The sequence below is a fragment of the Anser cygnoides genome, chromosome 1, assembly GCF_040182565.1.
Source record: "Anser cygnoides isolate HZ-2024a breed goose chromosome 1, Taihu_goose_T2T_genome, whole genome shotgun sequence".
Classification (NCBI taxonomy): Eukaryota; Metazoa; Chordata; class Aves; order Anseriformes; family Anatidae; genus Anser; species Anser cygnoides.
In genome coordinates this window covers 208,041,945-208,055,162 of record NC_089873.1, presented here as the reverse complement: position 1 = coordinate 208,055,162, position 13,218 = coordinate 208,041,945, and the positions used below count along the sequence as shown (strand labels likewise).

The following is a 13,218-nucleotide window of genomic DNA, read 5'->3' as shown; positions in this document are numbered from 1 at the left end:
GTGTGGATGTGTAACAGCGAGGCGGCTGGGTCACCGATGGGACTAATGCATGAGTGCCCTCACCGAGGGCTTCACGATGCTGCTCCTTTGGAGATGACCTGTGAAGAGCTGCCTGTTTGCAAACCACTCTCCCTTCTCACTATGAGTTGTGGTGGCAGGATCTGACCTTACGTGATTGCCACGTGAAATTTCCTGGGAATGGAAGTCCCCTGCAAGCTGTTGGTTTGTCAACCAAACGTCCATCTAGCTGGCATTTATTTGCTCCTTGCAAGGTCAGATGTAAAGGAACAGAAAGGATGCCACAGAAGAAGGAAGAGCGAGGAATAAATATAGGGAGAACTGACTTACCTGTCAGGAGGGAGTGCTGAGCAAAGATCTTCTCATCACAACCTTGATAATATATTGATTTTAAAGCAACAAAAAAGGGAGCAGACAGGAAAAGAAAGAGGAAGAAGGAGAAACAGAGAAAAGGGAGTAAAGGGAAACTAAAGAAGAGGAGGGAGAGAAGAGGAGGGGCTCTTCCTCTAGCAACATATAAAGTTTTCAGATATAGGGTATGCTTATCGTGTCAGTTGTATACTTGTGCTACACATCTCTGCTTGCCTTTGTGTTACATGATGGAAATTTCCAGGCAGTGACAAACCACCCTAATTTTCCAGTTCTGAAAACTGCCTGCAGTCCACAACAGTCAAAATCAAGCCTCTTCAAACGCTGGGGCGCTTAAAAATCTGTAACTGTAGGCACGTTTCACAGCCTGTGACAAACTCTGTTTAAAAGACTTGGCTTTTTCTTCGTGTTTGCTCTCTCTGTTGACTAATATGGAATTCAAAAAAAAAAAAAGGGATATTCAACAGAAATACAATTCCATTTTTGACATGAGATTACTATAATCTCCTATTGCTATACTTCAAAGGCCTTAATTCTTGGATTAATGTCTCTTGGTCAGGATTTATTTCTTACATATTGGACATTTTATTCTCTTAGGTAGAAGTCTTTTTTTGCTGTTGTTTTGGTTCTAAAAGTCTTTGCAGTGGGGAAGGTCAGCTTCATGAAAGAGGTGAAACGGGGCATCCAAGTTTGCCAAACAGAAGCTTGGCCTTTTATGTCTGCAGACGTCCCACCAAAGGAAATGGAAGATCTCTGCATGTCGGAAAAGCAGATTATTAGAGCACAGATTTGTCTCAGATTTACCAGTCATCTATGCAGTGCAGCCTCTGCATTATGACAAAATTATAACATGCTTTATTTTCTTAATGTTTGTTTAGTGAAGGAAAAAAAAAAGCCTGTCTGTCATGATCTGTGAATGTGCTCATTTTTAGTTCAGCATACTCTTCCAATATGTTCATCACCTGAAGGCTACATTATGCCCTTCCATCCAGTGTGTCAAAAGCCACGTTGGTCTCTAAATGACCTGTTTTCTACTTAATATAATAGTTAAGTTGAGGGTCAATTACAAATACGAGTGATTTGTGATGTGAGTGAAATCCTTAAACGATGCAGAAGGATCTCTTCATGCAAGTAGACCTCTGAAGTCTAGTTGGGTTAGCGATAATAACATGATAACCCAACTTGCCAAAAGAACAGTCTGCTTCAGCTCCTGAAAAATGTTCATCCCCAATGTTTTCATGGGGAAGGAATAAGGACAATCTTTAAGGATGTACTCATTTACAATTTAACAGGTATTGTTCAGGACTAGTCAGATAATTGTTCTGTCTACAACCTGCTTCATTTATTAAGATGTGGTGGGGTTGTCTCTCCATATCATCCTCTGATCACCACCAGAACTGGACAATTGGGGGCAGGATGTTTTCAGGAAAGACTTTTTATCTCTGACATTCCTCCAGCAGCCAAGATATTCCTTCTCAGTGGGATGTGGTGTGTTCTGAGAGACTCTGGTCAGATACAAGGATGTCTTGGCACTATTCAAACAGTGAAATATCTCGCCCCTGACAAATTTACATCCTGGTTTAGAAAAAGGTACAAGGGATGCTCCAGAAATGTAGAAGATTACTCACATAAGGGCTGCATAAGTATTTTATAATGTAATATTTTTTTCAAAAGAAACAATACATGAAAGTCAGGCCTTGGGTATGTATGCTCAAGAATTAGGAAGACAATATAATTACTGAAATTGTTGCCAAATCACACTCGCAGTAATTGCTTATAATTTTGTCTTAATCTTGTGGAGCCAGCTTCTTAGTTGGGTCTTTTTAATCAAGCAGTCGCCGAGAAATTAATTATCCTTAAATGCCATAAAATGTTAGATTGAGGTCTGTTTTGGAAGTTTCAGGGGGCCAGCAGATACAGCTACTTCTCTAGGAGATCGACAGTCATTAATTTTTAAAAAATATTTTCTTCGCAGAAGCTGGCAAAACTGGGCACAGTTTGTCCCAGGATACAGACACAGCCACCGCTGATCTCGATGAGATTCCCACAGGCAGTGAAACAACAGCTTTGGTCCTTGGCTCAGTTTTCAGTCAGTAAATGGTTTTTGCTGCCTAAAATCTTTCTTGTTGGTTTGAGAAGCCAAGTCAAACAAGGCAAAAGGCAACTAAGTCAATGCACAATATTTGGCCTAGAATACCTCCCCAGACTGAAGAAGACACCGTGTGTGGGACTAAGGGATCCAGCATCTCCAGGGGCTTCTCTGTAACAAAGGAAATGGGGAAGCAAAACCTCTGGAGAATGTGAAAAGAGAGTTTCAAGTGGGACAACTGGAAGATGCCCTCCCGATCAGATGGAAAGACTGAAGCTGAGGGAGAATGATGACTCCCTTTTCCAGCACCTACCTATCAGGAAAAAAGCCTAATCAAAGCTATGAACTAGATAAACTCAGTGCACCCTTCCCACACCCTTGGTATATTGCATAGGTGGAGAAGTATTTAAAAGCTAAATGGAAACATCATTAATTGACTGATGCGTTGCTATCTGGTGTTGTTTGCTTGCTGGAGAAATGCTGTAGAGTAGTAAAATGCAGCAGCTGACCTCTCCTCAGTAGGTAAAACAAGATCATCCTTTCCTAAATGACATACTACAACAGCATCCGCTTGATGAGGCACAGCCAGAAGGCTAAATATTTTCAATATATTGACCGATTTCAGTTTCTTAAATAGGATATTGATCTATCCTATGATATAGGAAGAAAAAACATTAAGGGTAAATTTTTAAAAAAAGAACATTTTAATCTGTGATCCTGATTCCAATTTTAAATGAGGAAAATAACCTTACAAGCAGCTGTTAAAATATAATATTTTTAGCTTATGAAAGAAGAGCAATTTCCTCTTCTCCTAGTCCAAATAAAAAAGACACAAGGAATAATAAACAGAACTCAAAATATATCATCTAAACACCAGTTCACAAACTGAACAGCTACCTATGCACATATGTTCATAACATCCTTAGCACACGCAGGCAGAGCACTGTAAAGTACTAAAGAAAACGACCTACCTAGTCTCCAGTGGGATGTTGCTGTTAAGTAACCAGTTGTCCTGAGCATGGGCTGGTTCTTGAGTGCTGGATGGTTGTTCTCCAGAAAGAGAGTGGTCCGTAGGAGCTGGGCTCGGGTTGCTGCGAGGAGTGAAGTTCCCTCTGTTTAGGGAATTGATGGAGGCAGCGTGATGTTGATTTGGGGTGTGAGCATGGGATATCGGAGGTGGTGGAGTTCTGAGTCTCGAATGATTTTGAAGATTTGGAGGATGATCTAAAACAGAAGTAAAATATTTTTAAGGTTCATGATTTGAGGTGCTCCGTACCAGACTCCCTTCTGTGCAGGCACTTCTAAAATGTAGACAGGCTGGGATGCCACATATCCTAAATCAAACTCAAAAGGCTAGCTTAGACTCGCTCCATATGTCCTAATGACACATGCATTGATCCACTGGCTGGCTAGAGAAATACTTCGGTTTCATGCAAGAAAGTTATGAAAGCTTAAAGCACTGCAAAAAGGCTGTCCTGACAGCCAAGTTAACTCCGATGAACAACTGCAGGTTGCAAACTGCAATCTATCTGTGACACTGATTTGTGATAAAGCATGAAAAATACAACCAGGCTGGATAGATAACACTTAAGAGCAGTTTTATGATGGATATACAGCTCCCGGTGAAGTTTGTTCTGCCTGTTTTCCCCGAGAACTTTCAATAGTTAAGCCAAGATGAAGACTGAGAATACGTTTAATCATAGACTGAGTTTAGGGAAGGCCATAAAACTGTGTCAGGATCATACAATTTAACAGAATCCAATAGTTTGTATTGTTAGATATGTGCTCAAACTGAGTAAAAAATGCATACCGCATGAAAACAGAGGTGTCAGGAAAATGAAACAACGTATAGTGAAGAAAGATGTAAAGAATGGCTGTGGTTATCAGCGATATAGCTGCTCGAGTAAAACTCCAGATACTATTGTTGTTAGCCAGGAGTTTGAAGGAGGTAGATTAAGAAAGGCAAACACTTAGAAAAGACCAACCTGGTGCTGATTATATCGGTGTTTTTAGTTTAGTGACTAAACATTTCTACGTGTTTTCTGGAAATGAGGAAAAACTGAAATGTTTGATGGAACTCAAGGGAGATAGACAGTCCAGGATATGGGATATAGAAACTTGCTCCTCTCTGACATTAGTAGTTTTATGCCTGTAAGTTAGTAATACACAACACTTCTCTGATGCTTTATCTGGGGAAAAAAAAAAAAAAAGTATCCATCTGATACTTACCAGCCAGACTTCAGTATCATGAGAAACTAACACTCATTTACTCTCTAATTAGAAAGCTCAGAATTGAATGAACTGTACACAGTCCTAAATTACAATGAATGGTGTCAAAATTACCATGACATTTAATGACACTTATGAAATCTGGATTAGGACTTGGATTCAGGACAGGAACAAGGAAAGCATTTACAATATCTCTGTAGCCTCTTGAATATTTGGACACATAAGAGAAGACTTAAAGATGGGCGAGATGCATCCCATCCCTTTTCTCCTCACCCTACGTTGACTCAAGCTACCTCGTCATTAGCTATGGCTCATTAAACCAAAACCTGAGGGTAGTTGAGGTAGTCTAGCAAAACAATAGAAAATATTAATTATGAAGGTGCCATTCTGTTAGACATGGGAACAGGGTTATGGATTTCACAGGGAGAAATGAAGGCTTCTAGGACCCATTTTACCCTATAATCTGGAAAAGGTCATATCTCACGAGTATCTCACGAGTGCTGTTCACCCTATTGTATATCAATGACAACAGACAGTAACCAGCTCAAAGAGAAGCCTACGTTTGGACAGACAAATTCTTCCCAGGAATCTAACGGCGCGTTCAAAGGTCTGGCTCAGCAAAGCTCACCCAGAATTGAAAATGCCATGTTGGCCTCTGATCCACGGCCAGCTAACCCTGCCAAATTCTGTCCACCAGCCAGCACGCTAAAAGAAGCGTAGAGCAGCAACCACGGCTAGTAGAGACGAGGAATATCGGGACCAAACCAGGTCTGACAGCAGTTCAGCAGCACCGCATGAACCGAGGCATCCAACCGCCCTTGCCCTGGATGTTATCGCCGACTGTTGCTTAAACGGAGCCTAAATGAGCACAGAGATGGTAAAAACAACAGTGGGTGAATCCTGCTGCTGGCTTCCTTACAGCAGTGACTCATTTCCCCCCCCTGAGAGGCAGCAGCCATGGTTGTTGGCTTAGCCCCTGTGCGAGACAGAAGGAAGGGAGGAAAAAGAGAGAAAAAGGGAAAAGGGAGGAAAAGGGAGAGAGCACGCAGCACGAGCTGCAGCCTGGGGAGCAGGACAGGGAAGATAGGAGCAGTTTATTAATCCCAGGAAGAGGGAGATGGACATGAGCAGAGGATTTCCAGTTTCTGGGGCTGTCAGTCTCTCACCTTTCACGAGAACTTAATTCATCCCAGGAAAAATGCCTCGTCTAATCAGGAGCAACAGCCCAAAGGTTTGCAAGTCCAGTTACCCGAGCTTTCATTACGGCTGAAATGAATGCTGTGGGCAAATGGGTGAATCCTGGAAAAGGCAGCAGGCGTTTTGTGATGTTCTCCCACTATCATTTGACTTCTCCTACCGGCGACACCGCTTTCAGACTGAGTCAGAGCCCGTTTCCCCCGATCTGCTATGTAAATCCCAATTTGCTCCCTATTACTGCAGACACATTGCAGATGCTATTATGGATAATGCTTTTGAATCAAGTGAAAATGTGTCATTTTCGTGCTCTATTTGCATACCCTCGGTGATTTCTCTGCTAAGTAAAGGCAGCACATCTATCTTGCTCTGGTCCGTGATTTTTCATAGGATTTTATAGCTTATATTTCTTTTTTTCTGACAGGTAGGTAGCTTTTCCTCCCAGAATATTCTTAATTTTATTCATATACAAATTCTGAACACTTATGTCATGTCAAAGCATCGCTACATTTAATATACCTCGACTTGGATTAGCAGCTATCTCCCTTGCCTTACAATCCTTTTTTTTTTTTAATTTTTCTTCTCAAGCTGAGGAACATGAGAAAAGAGGTGCGGATGGAAGCACGAGCTATAAAATCTTCCTCCTGAAAATTACCGCAGCCACGCAGGGTTTTCTAGGTGCAACGAAACTATTGAGGTTCTTACCCTCTGTGGTCACCAATGATCCCATGGGCTTTGCAGTCAGTAAGGGGATCCCACAAAGTGCATTCTTCCTTGGTTTCCTAAAAATTGCAACCGTCCCTTTGTTTAAACATCCCCTTTTTAACTTGTCCCACAGTTTTCAAGAGATAATAAAGTGTGTGGTTTCCGCACAGGACAGAGAACCTTAACGCTGGCTGCAGTGCTTCTCTTCCATCACAGCACTGGGAAGATGCTCTCGTTATCCTATTACAGCTGCATTTTTACAGATCCCACCGCATAGGCAGGATAAAGGGGAAGTCAGATGAAGCCTTCTACGTCTAACAGCAAACCTTTTTTGGGATGACAGAACCACAGAAGTTCAGAATGCTTTCTAGAGAAGCCAGACTTTGTGGCTTCTGCCCAAATTGTATTAGATTTCCTCAGACATTTTAAAATCAAGGATGAGATAGCCAACCATGACTGCTCGGCAGTTATCCCGGCTCCCGTAAAACCAGATAATTTTCTACACCTTCCTCCTTGCAATTTTCCTCTTTGGTTTCCAAAACACCAACGAGTTTTTCAGTCCCACTATGCTTGCTGTTGGCATCCTCATGAAAGACCTGACATATTTTATTCGGAAGGAGCAGGTAAGCTAACAAAGCATAGGGAATAAAAAAAATAAAATAAAAAATTCTAATAGAGCCATGCAACTCAGTCCCTGGGAGGATTTGGGCCTTGAAGGGCCCCAAAGGGATCTGTAAATAGTAAAAGGGTCCTCAAACCCTTCGCTGCCAGGTGCCAATGATGCAGGGTCCCAGGGACAAAGCTCAGTGTCTCTAGAAGATAGGCTGCCACTGAGAAAGTCTCAACTGCTCAGGGCTTAATGAGTCCCCCTGTAAGCTTCATCTTCCCTAATGGGTCTCCCAAGTGTGTCAGAGATGAAGTATGTCAGTATTTACATGTAATGAAACACTGCAAATCCGATCTGAAAAACACCCAAAGAAATCAAGGCGCTATTATGTCGCTCGCTTGTTTGTTTGTTTGTTTGTTTTACCATTAAAATGTCATTGCTTAACGGCGGCTTGGTAACCACAGATGAAGCAGAGCTGAAGGATAACTCGGTTAATGAAGCTTGTCCTTGGCACATATTAGCGGGCCTTGACAGAAATCTGTGAATGAAGGATTGAATCAATGTGAACCATCAAAAGATTGCCAGCTAATACGGCAACATTTGAATAAAAGGTCTGAACCCTTTGTTCCTTTTCTTTTCCTTAATCTTTAATGAGTAGTACTGTTCCGAAGTTAGTCTGTGCAACGATTACACTTTCTAATTCATTAAGTTTTGGGATTGTTTTCGGGGCAACCGTAATGACCTATAAGCGAAAAATACATTCCCACTTTTTTTTTTTTCTTTTTCTTTTTTTCCCTGCTTGCCTAATTTCCACACTTGCCTAATTTTGAGTGGTTTATAAAGGACTGAAGTGGGTCTTCCCCAGCACCTTTTAGGGGGCACTAAGTTGAACGATAAAACAGCTTGCCAGAAGCAGGTTCTCTAGCAGACACATGGCAAGCCGATAACGGCACGTGTGGAATGAACGGCAAGCAGAATATTTAACCTCCGAGCTGGCAGATAATGGCAAAATAAGACGAGAAGAATCAGAAGGGGGAGACCAAGTGGCTGTCTGCTCAGCTGGTGCCTTGGTGCCGGCTGGCGACAGGCAGGATCTGCAGCAGCCTGGAGCTTTTCTCCTCTCTGACTCCAGACGAATGTGAAGGAGGCGGACGGGGCTGCAGGAAGGTGCAGCGGGGGTACCTGGGGCTGCTGTGGCAGAGATGCTGCAGTCTGGAGGAGGATTCCCTCCTCTGAGGAAAGTCCGATGCCAGGACAGCCTGGCAGGGTGCCACCGAGATGGAAATAAAGATGAAACAGGTCACTCGGGACGCAGATGTCTGTTCTTGCCTTACTAACGCTTAAAAAATGGAATTAGTGGTACAATTTGAAGGTCTCCCTTAAATTCTAGCTGACTGAATTTCTCCTTAAGAAGTATATCCACTGTATTCGACTTCAGACTGGCTTCTCCTACCATCAAGAGGAGTGTTTGTGCCATGCTGTGAAATACATCTTTTGCTCTAACAACAGCTTGTGCTGCTGGTTTTCCAAATACTAAGCAACAAAATGACACCGAATCATAAAAGAAAACACAGAACTGACGCATAATCTCCAGGAAATAAGAAAACACCGATAGGAAAGCTACCTTGATGTTTTTTTCTCTGCCTTAAGGAACTGCATAACAGGGAGCTGCTGTTCCACCAAGGGCTCTCACCAGAGAAAATCACAGTCCTCACCAGGAGCTGAACGTCTCCAGCGTATACATCCTGCTCCTGAGAGATTTCTGGTCTGAAGAGTTTCCTCTTTGGGTTTTCAGTCCCTTTCTTGAATCTCACCGGTGCTTTCCCATGCGATATGCACAGGCACGCACCCGTCTAGGTTTGTGTATGATTAAGTCCTAAGAAAAACCTTCCTGCGCACACCTGAGCTGTAAATTTGGTGCAGCCCTTTATCCAGAAAAAATCCTGTAAGCATCGGAAACTATATAATGGGAGAAAATGGATGCAAATAGTTCAGAGTGTTTCTCTAAACGTGTAAATCGGACAGCGAGTGTGAAACCAGTCTTGCAGACAGACTGTAACCAGTAGCAAGTGGAAATGGAGGAGCTAGAAACCAAGCAGCACCCTTTTTTACTGTTTGACAAGTTTACGCTTCGTAAGCTATGAGGACTTAATTCTGAAACGTTTCCAGGTTATTCCTCTATTTAAGTGATTTAATTTGTTTAGGTGAACTTCATCAAAACCCAGGCCCGTCTGGATGGTGCAAGTGCACACATAAAGCTAGTCGAAGCTCCTCTCTAGCTGCACGAATTAACACTTCATTCGTTTTGCTGTCTGCAGAAAACAACAGGTGCACCACATCAAGTCCAAACAAGCCATCTCCTCAGTATTTTTCTCATCCAATGTGTACATTACATGCAAACTTTCCTCTCAAGTGCCAAAGTGCCTTTGCAAAAGCAAAATATTGACTTTTGGGGTTTAAATCAATTTTTTGCTTGATGCTAGGCTGTCAAGCTTTGGCTCTGCACAGCCAACAAGAGCTCTGGGTGGTTGTTTTTTCATCAGTATGCATCTGATTGAATTGTACGCCCTACAAGTAATGCTTTTAAAAAGGTCTGTGTCACTGTACAGGGATGTTATGCTGACTTTTAACCCGTGGTGTCCATTACCGAAGTTAATAAAAGGGCATCGCAGTCCACTAAAAACAAGGCAGAGGCTTACTATTCAGACTCTGACAGATTATGAAGAATCATTAGCTTAAACACAGGGCGAGGTAACAAAAGAAATGAAAAAAAAAAAAAAAAGAATGTCTGGCAGAGCGCAACGCGTTGCTTAAACCTAAATAACACATTGGAGTTCTTAAATAAATGACTGGTAACATGGGAAAGTACCCTCTGTAGTGCACGACTAAGCAAATTTGCTTGCAGCCCTGGAGACCTTGCATTTGGTGCTGGGATTGCTGAAAAGGAACAGCTTTCAATCCTCTGACAGTGTGTACGGGAGGCAATGGTAGCCCTTGGTGGCTCAAACCACTGATGTGTTGACACCGTGGTGTAGGCTTATAACCAAACTAAACTTATGCTTACTTACACGTGACAGTGCAACACGACTGCTCCTTCCCTCTCCTCAAACCTGTGTGCATCTCCGGTGGGATGCCGCGGTCACCCACACTGCGCTGCGAGCCCTCAGGTGTGGGTTCTGGGCCTGGAGAGCTGCAGCCACGACTTTTCATCTGCTGGAGGATGCTCAGATCGTTTCGCTGTGCCACTCTGACAACACGGCCGGCTTTCAGCGAAGTGGGTGACCCTCCTGGGCTGCTGGGAGGGACAGCACCCCCACGCGAGGCAGGAAAACCCACTGCTGGAGTGAAGGATAGAGCATCCGGCCCTGCCCTGATCCCGCGTCGCTGCGCTTGTCAAATCGCAGCCGACAAATGGTTCTAATCATCCGTGCCTAGGACCAGAGCCTGCGGAGCTAGCAGCCTGCTGCTGTCTCTTTTTTAAGTAAGAGATGCAGGAGGGCAGGACTTCCGAGCACACGGACCTTTTTTCCAGTGTCGGAGGTGCGTTCAGTTCCCTGTGTTTTATACAGAAACCCTCACGCTCACCTGCAGTCTGTCAGGACTGGGGAAATGGCAATAACCCCCCGATCTGCTGATACAACTGAGACACAACAAGAGACACAACTGTTATTACACTTAAGGTTAGCCTTGTTGAATGAAACGCTGCGCATTTTGCTGATGTTTGCGGTTTATCGATTTTGGCACGGAGGAGCTCTGTTTAGAGGGGGTTTTTAACTGGTTTCCCTGCCTCCTGTGCCTGTTGTGGGGCTCTTTCATACAGCAAGATGTGGAAACCAGCATAGAGACAAATAAAAACCGCAGAGTTCAGCCCTGTCCAAACCAGATGTGATTAGCTGGTACGGTTACAATGGCAAATTTCTGAAATGTTTTCATAAAGCAGCTCCCCAAACTCAAGTCTATCAGCAGAAGGTGTCTTTGGCTGCTGTAACAGCAAACAAATGCAGGATTTTGCCAGCACAGCTCTGTCGAACAGGTGTTTTTTTCGTATGCCTACATTGGAAAAGCTTCGGAATGCAGACCTGATCTTTGCCTGTTTCTCCCTAAAAATAAAAGGAACAAGCAGCCTCTATTTTGCTTATGCCCTTCAGAAATCTTCGCTGAACCGCAGCGCTGTTGTGACTTCGCTGCACATCTAATGGGACTGACAGCTCCCCAGCCCCATCAGCAAAGCTGACTATTTATAGTAGCTGCAGAAATTGCCTGTTTTATATAATTTTTACAATGGTAGCAGTGGCAAGTGGATAATGATCCAGAGACCGTCCTTTTGCAAACGCGAAGTGATAGGGCTCCCACGTGGATCGGCAGGGCCGGGTATGCGCCCTTAGAGGTCAGGGTGAGAGATTAATATGCTGCAAAACCCTCTAAAAATTTCCTGTAATGTTAACTCGTGAGCTTTGGGTCTGGACTCTGACTTCCAAGGGGCATGCAATTCCCGGAGCTGCCGGCAGCCGCACAGCAGAGGCATCTGAGGGAGGGTTTTGTCCCTTTCCTTTCCCCTCGTGCGTGTCCTGGGCTTGTGAACGACCCAGTCTCTGGATCCATCATTTCACAGCAAAGCGCTTATGGAATGTGACGTGATGTGGCGCAGCACAATGCCAGCAAGCACTAATGCTTTTAATTATTTACTCTGGAGAAAGAAAGGGGGAAATTTCGTGTTGGCAGCAACTGAAATAAACGATTTCAAGGCTTTGCTGGAGAGTTTTTGGTGTCTCTGGACCAACCTCTCCGCACGGGCTGGCAGCAGAGGCACCACGCGGAGGCGCGGCGCAGCACAGAGGCGGTGTGCCAGTCCCTCCTTTGTTACCCTCTCCCTCCTTTTAACTTCGTCTCGCCGCCTTTAAAGTCCCAACAAAGCCATGGCTGTGAAATACCTCCAAAGCCCAACATCCACTGGTGACAATTCCATCTGACAGCTGCGGCGACACCGCGTCTGTCACAGTGATTAATACCGACCCCCCCGCCCCGGCCACTGCGCGCACAAAAGCCGGCCGACTTCCTTGGGTGAAGACCATGGGTGCAGTTAAGTGTAAAATCTCTCTGCACAGGTGGAAAACCTTATTCCCTTCGGCACAGGAATCTGATTTGTGAGAGCTGGGCTCCGCGACCTTTCCCTTCAGGTTCTATTTGACATTCTCTGGAGCACGGTGGCAGGAGGCTGCGCTCCAAATGATTCTGAAACAGACATAAAACTTTTATATTTTTATTAACACTTGAAGAGGCCACTAAAAGAAAATCAAAACTATGAATCTGTCAAGACACTCCGGTAGTGCTGCGCTTTGTTCAAAAAACCACCGTGATGGAAGGGCAGTGTAGTTTATCCCGGGTGTACGTTTGTCTGTCTATTCATAACACCTCCACTCCTAAATATCTCAGTGCCAATTAAAACAGTTCCTCTGGCAACATGCTCCTGAGAAGAACTATTTAAGATGGCAGCCTCATTTATCCAACTCTTTTTTTTTTCTTTTCCATTCTACGAAATAAATCTCTAACGTGTAAAAAATAAATATGAACAGAACTATAAATATGCATACATCTAGCACTGATAGATCACGAAGAGATTTATACATGTTCTGATACTATTTTTGCATCTTTTCATTGCAAATGTGCCTTTGTATCTCTGTCACAGTTGTGCATATATGTATAGAGCACTATAAAGACAGAGAAACCACATTATAGTTAAAGGATTTTGATCTTTTCTTCATTTTTGCTCTTAACTTCTTTGGTTGTGTACCAGGAGGCATTGCCTTTACTGGCATCACACATTAAAGTGATGCTTGCTGCCCATCAGCTTTCATCTCGGTGAATGGGTTAATTTAAAAGGAATAAATAAAAAGTGTCTGGTAGAACAAAAGGACTGCCCTAGGTTTTCTGCAAAAATTTGCAGGAAAAGTGTATCAGAATTATTCTTTGTTATATTGGTGTTTATTTTGGCTTTCTTTTCTAGAGG

General features: G+C 43.5%; 1 protein-coding gene across 19 annotated transcripts in view; it reads right to left on the bottom strand.

Annotated features, from left to right (window-relative positions):
• TENM4 (teneurin transmembrane protein 4) overlaps positions 1-13,218 on the bottom strand; it is a 1,678,763-nt gene that overhangs the window by 208,750 nt on the left and 1,456,795 nt on the right. For all 19 annotated transcript variants that reach the window (XM_066989940.1, XM_066989945.1, XM_066989941.1 and 16 more), the window contains one exon: positions 3,448-3,700. In XM_066989940.1, the coding sequence (XP_066846041.1) occupies positions 3,448-3,700 (253 nt within the window). The remainder of the gene's footprint in view (positions 1-3,447; positions 3,701-13,218) is intronic.